At 43.7% G+C, this 15,266-nt stretch overlaps 1 protein-coding gene across 3 annotated transcripts in view; it reads left to right on the top strand.

The window, feature by feature from the left end:
- GALC (galactosylceramidase) overlaps positions 1–12,405 on the top strand; it is a 43,823-nt gene extending 31,418 nt beyond the window's left edge. For 2 of the 3 annotated variants that reach the window (XM_077323412.1, XM_077323410.1), the window contains exons 12-17: positions 721–810; positions 2,189–2,333; positions 3,258–3,438; positions 6,830–6,990; positions 9,112–9,188; positions 10,133–12,405. In XM_077323412.1, coding sequence (XP_077179527.1) covers positions 721–810; positions 2,189–2,333; positions 3,258–3,438; positions 6,830–6,990; positions 9,112–9,188; positions 10,133–10,276 — 798 coding nt within the window. In that variant the 3' untranslated portion in view covers positions 10,277–12,405. The remainder of the gene's footprint in view (positions 1–720; positions 811–2,188; positions 2,334–3,257; positions 3,439–6,829; positions 6,991–9,111; positions 9,189–10,132) is intronic. The other variant, XR_013228554.1, reaches the window with a different exon arrangement.
- The last annotated feature ends 2,861 nt before the right edge of the window (positions 12,406–15,266 follow it).

The following is a 15,266-nucleotide window of genomic DNA, read 5'->3' as shown; positions in this document are numbered from 1 at the left end:
AGATGCCTGAAACTCATCAAATTATTAGTCAAATTTATATCCTAGCTTAATTTGTTAATGACCAAAAGTTGCCCATTAACTGAATGGTCTGAAATGGTTTTGTCTTGTGCTATGGTTGTATGTCTGAGGGAAGCAGAACCTGGTATTTATTGGCATCAATGATGTCTACTAAGAACTGAATTGAGTTGGATGGATATACTTATTTTCTCATGCATCTTTTCTCTTCTCATTGAGAACAGTTTTTGAGGGAGCTGTCTGAACAGTGCTTGGTGTAGTGGTTAAGAATGGCAGCTTCTAATCTACAGAGCTGGGTTTGATTCCCCACTCCTCTACATGCAGCCAGCTGTGTGACCTTGGGTCAGCCCCAGTTCTCTTGGGTTGTTCCCACAGAGCAGTTTCTCTCAGAGCTCTCTCAGCTTCACCTACCTCAAAGGGTGTCTGTTGTGGGGAGAGGAAGAGAAGGCAATTGTAAGCTGCTCTGAGACTCCTTCCGGTAGTGAAAAGCGGGCTATAAAAACCAATTTTTTAAAAATAGGCATCTGGGGTGTTTTGCACTGTTGTGTAATTAGCTGTCTCTAGTCTAATGAGATCAGACAAGATATAGGTGTTCTTAATAAACGGAGGGATTTCAAAACTGAAAGTTCAACATTTTCCCCCTCAAGAAAACAAATTAGTGTATTTTAAGGAAGCTCTAATGAAAATGTTATTTCCACTCCTCAGAGCCACCTGGAAGCTCTTCAGGTGTGGTATTCTAAGCTTGAATTTAAATCCGCAAATTCCACATTGTTCCAGTCACTTGGATCCAAAAAGGTGAGTGAGTGTTATGGGAGGTTGTACTAGGCCAGTTGTAATACATGTTTTACATTAAAACACATACAGGTTATGGGCCTTTTGGTTCCCTGGATGGAGAGAGGAAACAAGTCTGTTCATTCGTGTAGAGGAGGGTGGCTTTTTTGTGCTTCTAGTGACTAATCTGAATAGGACATCAGAATGCAAATCATGTTTGCTGTTCTTCTCCCCAATTTCTCTGTATTATTTGATACTGCCCTTGGAGTTATGTGGTGCTCCTTTGTAACTCAGGAATGCCTGTTGTACTGTCTCTACAGATTTAGGGAGCATGGTGCAAGCAGGGGCTTATGGTCCATGGACATCTGGAGAGCCACAGTTTGGCCACCCCTGTGATACTGCTAAGCAGGGGTCCCCAACCCCCGGTCGGCGGCCCGGTACCGGGCCGCAAAGGCCATCGTACCGGGCCGCCAGCGGCTGTGCCTGCCTCCCCCCCCTACAGCGAGAGGGGGGAAAGAGACCGGCACGGCAGCCGGCACGGCAGCAACGCTAACGCGCACGCGCGGAACTGCCGCGCATGCGCGTTTGCGCCCCCTGGTGGCCAAAACGCGCATGTGCGGCAGTTCCGCGCGTGCACGTTTTTGAGCTACTGCGACAGCCGGGCCGCTGGCTCTCCCCCACCCCCGGAGGCGGTCCCCGACCAGATGAAGGTTGGGGACCGCTGCTGCTAAGCATTTTATGTACTGCGAAGATAAGATATAACTCACTAGTGCAGTGGTTCCCAACCTTCCTAATGCCACAACCCTTTAATACAGTTCCTCATGTTGCAGTTACCCCTAACCATAACATTATGTAAGTGTTCTTTCACCGAAATTAAACTGAAACTGACAAGTGGCGTGAAGATCCATTGTTCAGGATTGTATACAAATTGTTTTTTTTCCCGTGGTTTCTCAGTTCAGTTCCGCCTCTTGTTCCGCCGAACTGCGCCACCACCTGGAGCACCTGGCGGGAGACTGTGCTGCACTGGAAGCACTGCTCGAACAGCACTGCTGGCGGCTAAGCACGAGGGCCTGCAGGAGGATCGGCAACAGTGCCAGTCCCCCCCCCCCCGGCCAAACTGCTCGCCCTGCTGCTCGCCCTGTGAAAGGGTTTTTTGACCCCCAAAGGGGTCCTGACTCCCAGGTTGAGAACCACTGCACTAGTATCTTGTGTCAAAAATGTATAAATATGCATGTTAAACTGCTGCAGCTTATCTATAATGCTTTGCTTGGAGGCATGCCTAAATACATGAGTGTTACCCTAGAGCAGGCCTCCACTGTTGCCTAGGTAAGTCTTCAAGGTGAAATAGTTCTCTGTGTTTGCTGTCTCTGGTGACACGCTTGCTTATCCTTTTTCCACACAGATCTGTGACGGCATGTTAACTTTAAATTTGGATCAGGATGAAGTCTATACCCTGACAACACTGACAACAGGCCGTAAAAGCCGTTTCCGTGATCCTCCACGTTCCCAGCCCTTTCCCTCAACTTACAAGGATGACTTCAATGTCCGTAAGTGAGCACTTGAATTCCCTGGTGAAAACCTCAAATTGGTGGTCTTTGTCTGTAGCATTCTCCAGCTATGCATTTAGAACGGCTGTGAATTTAGGATATCTGTATCCAGTGGCTAGCCCATCTGATCTGGTGAGCTTCTGTTGGCTTCTTGCTTTGGAAAACTCTTCTCTGGCCCTATAAGAGTGCTATATTCATACACTTGAATCCCTGTACACACTTGTAAGGTATAAATGAAGATACTGAATGAGTTTCAGCTAATATTTTCTTGGGACTTTTCTGAGACCCTTCTTGTTTAATGTAACTCCAAGTTAAAACAGCTGGTTTAGAAATACCAGAACAGGAGTTCTGCAGTAGGTAGAGAAATTCTGCTGTTTTTGGGATGTATGGATATAAGGAAATGAAATAACAATTATTTTAAGGGGCTCATTTTAGGCTGCTAGAGGTTTTGTTCCATTTTTAATCTCTGATTTGTATTTTCTATGATATGCATGCTGTTTTATGCCTTTTCATGTTTGCAATTAGTCTTGAACAGGGTTTTTTTGTGCTGGAACATGCAAGATCTGTAGTGTGCACAATTCAACAGGTGATAAAGAATATCCTACAGGGGGGCATCAGAGGAGATGTGTATTTTGCATATTTAGATAGGAACTTTGTGGTATTTTCCAGTTAATCTCCTGTATCCTGATAGGCTCAGTTGGAGACCTCCTGCTCCTGTTTGCTTTCAGATGAAGAACAGTTAGTCAGACTGCCAGGGCTTTCTGTCTTCTCTCTCTCTTTACAAAATTGCCTCGATGCTCAATAAAGCTGTTTATTCCTTAAACAGCTAATGCTCTGCTCCTCTGCTTATTTAAAATCTGACAACACTTTGGGGAGGTGGCATATGCACTTTTAAATTAAATAAATGTTTTATTCTTCAAACAGGCAACCCACCTTTCAGTGAGGCCCCATACTTTTCTGATCAGACTGGAGTCTTTGAGTATTTTGTAAATACTTCGGATCCAGGGGAGCATGTCTTCACTCTTCGGCAGGTGGTCAATCAGAGACCTGTGACATGGGTTTCTGATGCAGAGAACACCATCAGCATAATTGGGAACTACAAATGGTATGTAACACTGTGCCTTTCTCAACTGGAGCAGTGGAACGAATTCAACCAAATAAGTAATTAACTGTCTTGAACTGTTAAGGAAAAACAATACCAAATGTCACATAAACTTGTTACTTTAAAGGTACAACTTTCAACATACCTGTCTGTGCAGTTTGCTGGTGAATGGCAGTTCTTTTGAAACCCTTCTGCACTCATGTAACAGGGTATGCCTTGAAAGTTATGTAATGTGGTCACTTACTGCCCTCTTCTGTCTACTTCAAAGCATTGCTTTGAAGGCTGATAAAAGATGCTGCTAAAGAACTTCATGAACAGACATGATCTCTAGTGTGCTGTGACTGCATACTATGCCCCACACCGTGTAACTAATTTCCTCCCTTCCCTATTTTCAGCTGCTATTGCCTGCCCTGCATCATAGCTTTGGTGTTTTGAAGCTATGCCAAGCAGGCCCAAATTAAGGAGTCATGGGGCCCGTAGCACCAGATTCAGTTTGATTTGCGGGATCTTCACACAACTCAACTTGTGCTGTTACTTGTGCTGCAGTGGGACACCCTTCCCAGGGATAGTTGAAACTTTGGAAGCATTTGACAATTTTGCTTTGCTGAAAGCATTTACTAGTATTACCCTGAACTTAAACTTTTTAGCATAAAAATTTTGAGTACACTTTTATTCAAATGTAGTTATTCACACAAATTGTTTACAAGACTTAGCAACAAAAAAAAAATCCTCAACTATCCTTGACATGTTCATTTCTCTAAGTAAGTCATGCCCAATATTCATCAGAGATGGTTCAGTTGTGTTTGACTCATACTGGCTTGTACTACATTTTTGAGTTGTTTCAACTTCAAAAAGAGCGTTTACCATTGCAGTTGGTAACCTTTCGAGCCAGTTAAATCTTTAGCACAGTCTCGAGATCAGGAAAACAAGAGCCAAAATAAAATGATACAATCTCAATTTGTAAAGATTTGGTTCAAATTAAGAAATATCAGTTCAGTTAGTTTTCAGAAGTTAAGTGAATTTTGGACACAGTGGCTAATTCCTTCTTCAATTTTTCCTCCCTAGCTTTCCTTGTTGCATTTCCTGGAGGATAATGACACCCAAAATTTTGCTCATGACTTGTCATTTTAATCTGCAATAGCAAGAAGGTTACATCGAACGATATCTTACTTAAAATCTTGGAAGTGTACAATATAATAATAGCACACATAACACAATAGTATTAACACAATGTTTATCAATTGCTCTCTACATACAACTATAAAATAATCCAGCAATAATTAGAAACCCGAAGAGTCAGCCACGATTCCCTAGAAACCTTTCTTTGTTTTAGGAATCATCACTGATGAAGTTGTAGTCCTCACCTTCATCCATTTTGTTTCTCGAACCTTGGCAGAAGATGCAAGCACAGTGCCCCACTGTCTAAGGGGACCTTCACATTGATGCAGGTTGTTGCGAGCACACATGGTCAATGAGCGCTGTGCATGCTCAGTTTCTAAGAGAGCATGTATATCACTCTTTTTTTCATTCTTGCAGTCTGCAGTCCGCATAAGTATGAAGATCCCCTAACAGTCACGGTGTGAAGGCTCCCTGGAATCACAGGGCCTGTAGCACACATTCTACATGTGCTACTAGGATAAACTGCTTCATAGAATCATAGAATCATAGAGTTGGAAGGGGCCATACAGGCCATCTAGTCCAACCCCCTGCTCAACGCAGGATCAGCCCTAAGCATCCTAAAGTATCCAAGAAAAATGTGTATCCAACCTTTGCTTGAAGATGCCAAGCCAGGAAAGGGTGGCACACACATACTGTTGTCAGCTGGAAACAGCTGTGGTAGATTATCTCCTCTGCCAGTTCCAGCTTAGAAGGCTGTTGAATGGCTGGAACAGAGTGGTAAGGGAAGGAATGAGAGATCCTTCATGCTATGCAGGGTTGGTTTTTTGGGCATCTGTTTCAGGTAGGTGGAGAGCTGTACTCCTGCAGTTCTCAGAGGCACAGTTACTTCCATTTTACTTCTCAGCTTGCTGTATGTTGTTAGGACTATTGTCCTTTCTGTTCTGTGCTGAGTTCTTGCAGTCACCTTGTAGTATCTTGTAGTATTTTGAATGGGTTCAGTGTTCATCTGGCAACTCTGATTATCAAAGGAGGTGGGAAAAAGCTCAGTGCATGCTGAATTCATTCATAGAAATGGTTTCTAAATGAATATACCTTGTTTTGGAAGTGGTAGTTTTTTGGATGCTGCTTTTATGATGATTTATTTCCTTATGCCATGTGACGCTTCAGTAATGAAGCTGACGGCTAATTTAGTTTGTCTCTCCTGTGGGTTCAGAGTTGCAGATGGATCATGCTGCTGTATGTGATACACAGAAATCATACATTTGCAATTACTGTTACCATCATAAGCCAGTCCCATTTTCAGATTGATATTCAGTGTGTTAGTAATGTATGGTAAACACATGTCAGTTGCTTCCCAAGTATTCACCATTAGGTTAAGTCATGGGCAATGAATGGACTTTACCTCTTGGCATGCAGTTTGAGACCTGTACAGTATTTTATCTTTTCTGCAATGCATGCCCTTCGGTTAATAATCAACCTGGACTGAATATCTTTGCTGTGTTTTCTGTTAGCTCAAGGTGTTTTCTGTTAGGCTTGTTAGAAGATGAAGAAGAGTTAGTTCTTATATGCCACTTTTTTCTATCTGAAGGAGTCTCAAAGCACCTTACAGTTGCCTTCCCTTTCCTCTCCCCACAACAGACACCCTGTGAGGTGGGTGAGGCTGAGAGAGCCCTGATATCACTGCTTGGTCAGAACAGCTTTATCAATGCTGTGACGAGCCAAGGTGACCCAGCTGGCTGCATGGGGGAAGTGCAGAATCAAACCCGGCTTTCCAGATTAGAAGTCCGCACTCCTAACCACTACACCAAGCTGGCTCTCCGTAACAGTAGAAAAGAACTAACAAAAGTATGAGCCTTCATGAATCACTGTGACTAATTAATATTAGTATGTGAATTCAGTAAATACTTATTAGTACTATTTTCTACCACTCCGGGGAATGGTAGAGGACAGGAAGGCCTGGAGGATCATTGTCCATGGGGTCGCGATGGGTCGGACACGACTTTGCACCTAACAACAACAACAACAACAACAACTATTTTCTATTCTGCAAGTGATAGTCAATGGAGTGTCTGGGATACCGCATATCATGACTTTTATTTTCATTTTATTAAACATTTGAGATATTTTATTGGTTTTGGGAGAACAAAGGACTAAACATGTAATTGAAAGTATAAAGGTTTAACTGAGTTAGTTAGCTCAGTTAAAAAAAAGTTCAAAAATTTTTTAGAACATCTTGCCTTATTTAACAGTGTCGAAAATGACATGTCTTTTGCAGGGTGAACCTAACGCTCAGTTGCGATGTTTACATAGAATCAAATCAAGGAGGTGCATTTATTGCAGGAAGAGTGGACAAAGGTGGGATATACATTAGCGATGCCGAGGGAGTTTTCTTCTGGGTGTTTCCAGATGGCACTTACCGAGTCACAGGTGATCTCTGTGAGTATTTAACTTTTAATATTCATGCACCTATCACAGAGTTGCAGTGACTATTAATCCTTGCACTTCAGTCTGCTATACAATAAAACTGATAGGACTGTGTTAATTCCAGTGTTGTTGAGATATATTTGGTGCTTGCTCCCATCGTAGTTTTTCACTACTATTCAGAACTTAATTTTATCAGCCAAAAATTCATTTGAAGTCTTTCTTAGTGTAAGAGAGTGTTAAAATTGCGATTTGCAGTTAAAGATCCAGGTCACCTCGGTCAACAGAGTTTGTTGTTAGCTTGGATTCCTGCACCTACAAATCCCTTGGACAAAATATTAAATTGTCACTTGGACAGTTTATGCACTAGCTGTGAAGAAGCTTTAAATCCGATACATAGCAATCCCTTTTCAAACTAGCGGAAGCATCTGTGGATGTTTATGTGGAAATTTATATACTATGAGCTGTGTGTAGCACCCATCTGTGGACAGCTAAATCTATGGATGAGGTCCATGTGGCGGCTCAACAGAGAGGCTTAAATCCCTTAAAAATAAAGAGTGGAAACTGCCCCAGTGGCTGACTCAGTGGAAGACGATGCTGACTGCTGCTCTGGGCCCAGCAACTGCAGACGCGGGCCACCACTGTGGACTCTGCTGAAGCAGGAGACACCAGCAACTTCTGTGCATCTGGCATCAAGCAGTGAAGATGCTGACAGTTGCTCCAGGCCCAAGTGTGGTGGCAGCAGACAACAGCAGCTGCTCTGGGTTTAAATGCTGCGGCAGCAGATGCCAGTAGTTGTTCCTGGCCTGAGGTGGTGGCAGCAGATGTTGGCTGCTTGGCTCAGTGATGGGTGGTGAGGCCTGGAGCCTGGTGGGCTCAGCAGTGGGATACAGGATTCCCCCCATGCAAGTATCATGGGCCCCCACAAGGAGAAGAAGACTTGGTTCTTATATACCGCTTTTCTGAAGGAGGCTCAAAGTGGCTTACCATCGCCTTCCTTTTCCTCTCCCCACAACAGTCACCCTGTGAGGGAGGTGGGGCTGAGAGAGCCCTGATATTACTGAAAAAGAAGTAGAAGAGTTGGTTCTTATATGCCGCTTTTCTTTACCTGAAAGAGTCTCAAAGCGGCTTACACTCGCCTTCCCATTCCTCTCCCCACAACAGTCACCCTGTGAGGGAAGTGAGGCTGAGAGAACCCTGATATTACTGAAGAAGAAGAGCTGGTTCTTATATGCCGCTTTTCTCTACCTGAAAGAGTCTCAAAGCGGCTTGCAGTCACCTTCCCTTTCCTCTCCCCACAACAGACACCCTGTGAGGGAGGTGAGGCTGAGAGAACCCTGATATTACTGAAGAAGAAGAGCTGGTTCTTATATGCCGCTTTTCTCTACCTGAAAGAGTCTCAAAGCGGCTTACAGTCACCTTCCCTTTCCTCTCCCCACAACAGACACCCTGTGAGGGAGGTGAGGCTGAGAGAGCCCTGATATCACTGCTTGGTCAGAACAGCTTTATAAGTGCTGTGGCGAGCCCAAGGTCACCCTGCTGGCTGCATGTATGTGTGTGTGTGGGGGGGGGGGAGGAGAAAGTGCAGAATTAAACCCAGCTCGCCAGATTAGAAGTCTGCACTCCTAACCACTATACCAATACCACCACTATACTATACTACCTAACCACTATACAAGTAGCATATAAAATCAAAGAATCCTAGAGTTGTAAGGAGCCATCTAGTCCAACCTCCTGCTCAATGCAGGATCAGCCTAAAGCATCCACGAAAAGTATCTGTCCAGCCACTGCTTAAAGACCACTAGTAAGTTGGAGCTCCTCACCTCCTTAGGCGGCCGATTCCACTGCTGAACTACTATGACTGTAATATAATATAGCAACTCTAAAGAAGTACCAGCTCTGTGCATAGCCAAGCCTGTTGTGATAGCAGTGTGATACAAACTTGCCAAATATTGCTGTGTTTGAGCTTTTGAAAAGATAATTTCCAAGGCTGATGCTTGGGATTCATTCCTTGGTAGCCTTCACAGTGGTCTCAAATACCTAGAGTATGACTAAAGGTTCACACTGTCTCGGTGCAGTTTTTTTTTTAATTTATGTATTAACTTGAAAATATCCTAAAGTGTCATTTGTTTCCAGATGGCCAAAAGGTCTTGATGAAAGGGCTGTCCGGTGTGCGGGCTGAATCCTGGCACAGGCTTACGTTAACTCTCAGGGTGAGTCCCGATAAAATCAAGTCAGTATTGACAAAACTCTTCAGAATTCTGAAATATGGTAATCAAGAAGTCCTTGGGAGAAGGAAAACCTGACTCGGAGTGGGTAACGTAAGATGACGAGACTGAAAGTCATGTAGGGGTTGTGTCTGCCTGAGACTAGGCGGTTATTCCCCTGCTTAGAAGTAACCAAGTAACTAAACGATGCCTAAGGCCTCACCTACTATAAGCTGCTTTGATACAAAGGCCTAGCTGCCTTGCAGAGTGGGTTTTCCTTGCATGAATCACACTGCCCATCCTCTGTGTGGCGTAAGTGAATGAGAGATGCTGGCAGCACTTGAGGGAGAGGCGGTAGATAAATGCAATAAAATAAATAAATATTTGGATGACCTTGGGTTGATTTCTGTCTCTAGGCCTGATCCCCCCCCCCACTTACACGGTTGTGTGTATAAAATGGGGGAGACATCGTGAGCCACTTAGATGAGACAAGTGATTTGGTTCAAATGCTGCCCTTTCTTATGGCTTGGCCACGGGCTGTGTTGGGCACTGAATTTGATAGTGGCTTGGGATGAAGTTCTGAATCCATATGGGGTGAAACACAAAAGTAGGGCCTGTAGGGCAGGGGTAGTCAACCTGTGGTCCTCCAGATGTTCATGGACTACAATTCCCATGAGCCCCTGCCAGCAAACGCTGGCAGGGGCTCGTGGGGATTGTAGTCCATGAACATCTGGAGGACCACAGGTTGACTACCCCTGCTGTAGGGGATGCTTAACAATATGAGAAAAGCTTTTATTTCTTATTGGGGCACAGCTTAGCAAAAGCAAGAGGGGAAGTCTTGGGAAACAGCATGCTGATATCTGTAATGGAGCACAAATGCAGGAGTTTGTTATCACAAACAAACTTGCTCCAGGTCTTGGACATGAACATTGTCTCTTTATTTTCGACAGGGCACAACTGCTTCAGGCATGCTAAATGGCTATCCTCTCTGGGAGAATGTCACTATAACCAATCCAGAGAACGGTTGGGCAGCGATTGGGACAAAATCTTTTGAGTTCACACAGTTTGATAACTTTCATATTCAGACCAGCTGAGGCGTCTGACATGCAGTTTTAAAAGAAGCAGAAACCTGACTCGTCTTAGTGCCTTGAAAGCGACCTTTTGTAAACGACGTCCATGGGATTTTTTTTTATTTTCCTTGCTGCTTTTATGAATTGAATTTGATGATTCTGCCGTTTCAAAGAATGAGAGAAGACTTGGGATCTGCTGCTAGCCTTTTAAATTGTTGGAATTCAAATGTCATAGCCTGATGTTTTTTAAGCAACAGTGAGATTTCACAAAGGGAATATTTTCAATACTTGCACAACTGTGAAGTCCATCTCTTTCACACTAACACTCCGCTCAGATAATAAGCCTTCTGTAAAAGGCCCATCTGAGATAAAGTGCTCCGAATGGATTCAAATGCCTTCTCTCTTCGCCTTTTACATTCTTAAATAAGCTTATCTATTTTTAATGGCAAAGAAACCAGCTGCTAGCTGGTTGGATCTCATGAAATTCTTTGTTTTAAACTACCTCTTATTCTATAGGTAAAGGTAAAGGTAAAGGTATCCCCTGTGCAAGCACCGAGTCATGTCTGACCCTTGGGGTGACGCCCTCCAGCGTTTTCATGGCAGACTCAATACGGGGTGGTTTGCCAGTGCCGTCCCCCGTCATTACCGTTTACCCCCCAGCAAGCTGGGTACTTATTCTATAGTAGCAGCTAAACAGGTACATTGAAAGAGCCTAATTCCATAGCTCCACTGTGTTTGTATTTCATTCAGCGTTTCCTCTGTTTGTCTGTTTCTGCAGAAGAAAGAGTAGAAAAGACTTTTGAAGTCTTAATGAAATGCACTTCCGCTAGAGTTTAGTGGATATTTGACATATGAAAAAGCTGACAGATGTACAGTTAGGCTGTGGACTGGCTCTTCATTGTGGTTAGGATGTGAGTGGCCCAGTTTCTGTGGCAGTGAGACTCCAAGGTGGCTATGTGTACTTGTGTACTGGTGCCTCCTTTCATTTGCTGGTTGCAGATGAAGTCCAGCCCACCATAGCCTTTTTGGGAATCAAAGGGGGATCCCCTCTTTTCTTTGAAGCACTGGATTCAACTCTTGTCTGTGAACTTGAATGTTGTGCACTATTTTGGGTAAACAGATAAGAGAAAAAAACTGTCCTTCTTTCACTTCTTAACCAGGAGTTGTGCCTCATACACCGAAGCCTTTGTTGTAAGAGTTAAACAATTGGAAATATTTTCTGAAGGATTTCAACTCAAGCACTTTGGCAAAATTTGCTAGTGTGAATACTTCTATACTCAATCAGACCAAATTAAAAAAAAGAGATTGGGTTGAAAGTTCTGACACTGTCTGAAGTTCTGCTCCCTCCAGCAGGGTTTTAAAAAAAGGGATCCTGGGAAATATGACTGTTGGTTTCACAGGAGCCCTGTGGCCTAATAGCTGTATGAGTTGGGACATGGAGAAGGAAGGGGTGCAATCACTCTTTTCCTCTCTTCTCAATATGGCTCTGCTGATGGAAGTGTTGGGAAGAGTGATTTCATCTTCTTCGCCTTCCTCATCGCAGCCACCAACCCACATGCAATTCCTACAACTCAGGCCCTCAACTTTCCTGTGTCTGGAAGGGAGTGTTGGGTGGGAGAGTAATGCAAGAAAAATCTGTAGTTCCAGGACCAGCAGATCACTGGACCCCAACTCACTGCAATTGGCTAATGTCCATTACACCAGGGGTAGTCAACTTGTGGTCCTCCAGATGTCCATGGACTACAATCCCCATGAACCCCTGCCAGCGTTGCTGGCAGGGGCTGATGGGAATTGTAGTCCATGAACATCTGGAGGACCACAGGTTGACAACCCCTGCATTACACCATCTCCTGGTACCTTTTGGTGATGAATGACATTAAATACCTAATTAATGTATCCCAAAGAGTTAATTTCTTTTTTACACTAATGTCTTTTTTTCATTATTTGCTAAATGTTGTGTAATCATGAAGCATAGTTGTGTGTTAACTTATAAAACAGCAAATTGAAAGTGATCATGTTATGAAGTGTGCTGAACTGGCTAATGTCTGTGTGTTCTTATGTATTTTCTGAATGTTATGGGAGAAGGCCTGTGTATGTAAAGAGTGCAAAGTCTGATGTTTCAAAAGTGACAAAATAAATGCTACCAAAATGGACTGAGTGTGTATGTAAATACTGTCTCCCTAGCAAGTTAGTAGAAATGAGCGTGCTTTGTCATTTAAGGCCTAGTCGCCATGCAGAAGGTATATAGTTTGCAAACAGACTACCAGGAAATGGCAACTTCCACAAAATAATTTGATCAAAAGGTGGGTGTCACACTGGAGGATCTTCACTACTTGCCACACAATTTGAGCGCTCTGCACAACTCATTGCCTATGCAATAGATATTGTAATGTAGGCAAGGCAACCAGGCCTTTCAAAAAACTTATCCAGGAACACAGAAAGTATATATTAATTAGATTCAAATGGGTAGCCGTGTTGGTCCGAAGTAGCACAATAAAATCAGAGTCCAGAAGCACCTTTAAGTCAGAGGAAGAGTGCTTGCACTCAAAAGCTCACACCTTGAATATATCTTTTGTTGGTCTTAAAGGTGCCACTGGACTCTGATTATATATTAGTTCTAGTGATCCTTTAATGTTGACGTCTCAGATTAGACATTTATTGTGAAAAGATGTGAATACATAGAATGGATGTCTTGGGTCTAAATGAAAGCTCTGACAATTCATTTTCATTCAAACAGCAATGTGAATTGTGTGTCTCCCTCCCCCCTGAGAAATGGTTCCGTATGACTTCATATTGCATAATAACACATGTCGCAAAATGACACTGCAGTTAATGTTTGGTCTTGCCCGGGCTGGAGGGAGAGAGGATAAGTGCTGGGAAACCTTGTGTAGATTCTAACTAAAACAGATGCATCTGTAATGCTGAAGGTTTGTTATTTTGTGAAATGCAAAATACATATTTTAAGGGTTTGGTTGTGTGAAATAACTGGATCATGAGATTTTATGTAGAAAAAAATTCAGTGGGGTGGAGTGGCTGTTACTTGAAACATGTGTCAGTAGAATAGCTTGGGGGAGGCGGGGAATGAGCAGAGACTCTAATTGCCTATGTTAATATGTGGTTATTGTCCCTTAAGAACTTGAGGCAGACAACATATATCCAATGAAATAAGCAAACTTTATTATAGGCAAAAAGTAAATAAAATGGACATCGGACTAACACGTCCATGGGGGATATGGGGGATACGCTTCTAGGTAACACTGTATGCGAACGAGACCTTGGGGTACTTGTGGATTGTAAACTAAACATGAGCAGGCAGTGTGATGCAGCGGTAAAAAAGGCAAATGCCATTTTGGGCTGTATCAATAGGGGCATCACATCAAAATCACAAGATGTCATAGTCCCATTGTATACGGCACTGGTCAGACCACACCTGGAGTACTGTGTGCAGTTCTGGAGGCCTCACTTCAAGAAGGACGTCGATAAAATTGAAAGGGTACAGAGGAGAGCGACGAAGATGATCTGGGGCCAAGGGACCAAGCCCTATGAAGATAGGTTGAGGGACTTGGGAATGTTCAGCCTGGAGAAAAGGAGGTTGAGAGGGGACATGATAGCCCTCTTTAAATATTTGAAAGGTTGTCATTTGGAGGAGGGCAGGATGCTGTTTCCGTTGGCTGCAGAGGAGAGGACACGCAGTAATGGGTTTAAACAAGTACAATGATATAGGCTAGATATCAGGAAAAAATTTTTCACAGTCAGAGTAGTTCAGCAGTGGAATAGGCTGCCTAAGGAGGTGGTGAGCTCCCCCTCACTGGCAGTCTTCAAGCAAATGTTGGATACACACTTTTCTTGGATGCTTTAGGATGCTTAGGGCTGATCCTGCGTTGAGCAGGGGGTTGGACTAGATGGCCTGTATGGCCCCTTCCAACTCTATGATTCTATGATTCTATGATTCTAACACATAAGCATACTAACACACTAGCGACGAAATAGGCAGAGAAAATGACGAGTCAGGGAATTGGGTCAGTGGAAGAATATTTGCCAGTCTTGAAGAGGCAGCTACAGAGACAGGATGACACAGCTGACCAGCCACTTGATGGGCAACCTGGATGGATCTGAGGGTAGAGAGCGGCTTGCTAACAAGAGGATTTTTATACCTGGTTGAAGGGTGGTATGTGCTGGAAGCAACATGTACGCAGGATGGGCTGGCCTAGAACCAAGACAAAAACAACTATTGCTCTTGAGGGGCAGTAATGGCTCAAGAGAAAAGGGGCCGTTAGAGCACAATAGGAGCCTCCAGGGGCTCCTAGAGGCTATCTACAGCGGTGGTTCTCAACCTTTGGGTCGCAACAGGGCAAGCAGCTTGGGTGAGGGGGTGCCATGCACACAATAGCCTTGCGGGGTAGATGAGATAGAGCGTTTGTCTGTCTGGAGCAATGGAAAAGAGCGAGACAGACATGGTGGGCCAAAAGGCAAAGCTGAACTGAGAAACCCTGAAAAAAAAATTATATACAATCATGAACAATGGATCATCACGCCATTGGTCAGTTTAGGTTTAATTTCTGTGATTGAACACTTGCATAATTTTATGTTTGGGGCTCACCAGAACATGAGGAACTGTATGAAAGGGTCGCAGCATTAGGAAGGTTGAGAACCACTAGAGTCTTGATGGGGAAAACCACCCTTGGGCAGAGCGTCAAAGGTGAGTCATGAAAGACAAACTAGGCAAGGAAGCAATTAAGTAAAAGTCTGTTGACCACTGGTAAGCAGCACAGTGGAGGTGGGTAGCAGACTTACCCTGTCACAATCCTTTGGTGCAGCATTTTTAACTGCTCTGGATCTATAAAGGGAGCTGCATTTTGGGGGGTGTTTTACAGAGATGGACTGAAGCAATTCACTGATGTTTGGTTTACCAATGAGGCTTTTGAACATCCTCGGGTGCTTCTGCTGCAGGTTCTTAGTCCTATTGGAGTTTCTCAAAAGCAAAAAAAATTGAAGAAGTTCTATGGCACCATGT

Source organism: Paroedura picta, chromosome 2, assembly GCF_049243985.1.
Source record: "Paroedura picta isolate Pp20150507F chromosome 2, Ppicta_v3.0, whole genome shotgun sequence".
Classification (NCBI taxonomy): Eukaryota; Metazoa; Chordata; class Lepidosauria; order Squamata; family Gekkonidae; genus Paroedura; species Paroedura picta.
The sequence above is the reverse complement of the archived record's forward strand: the minus strand, read 5'-3'. Positions and strand labels throughout refer to the sequence as shown.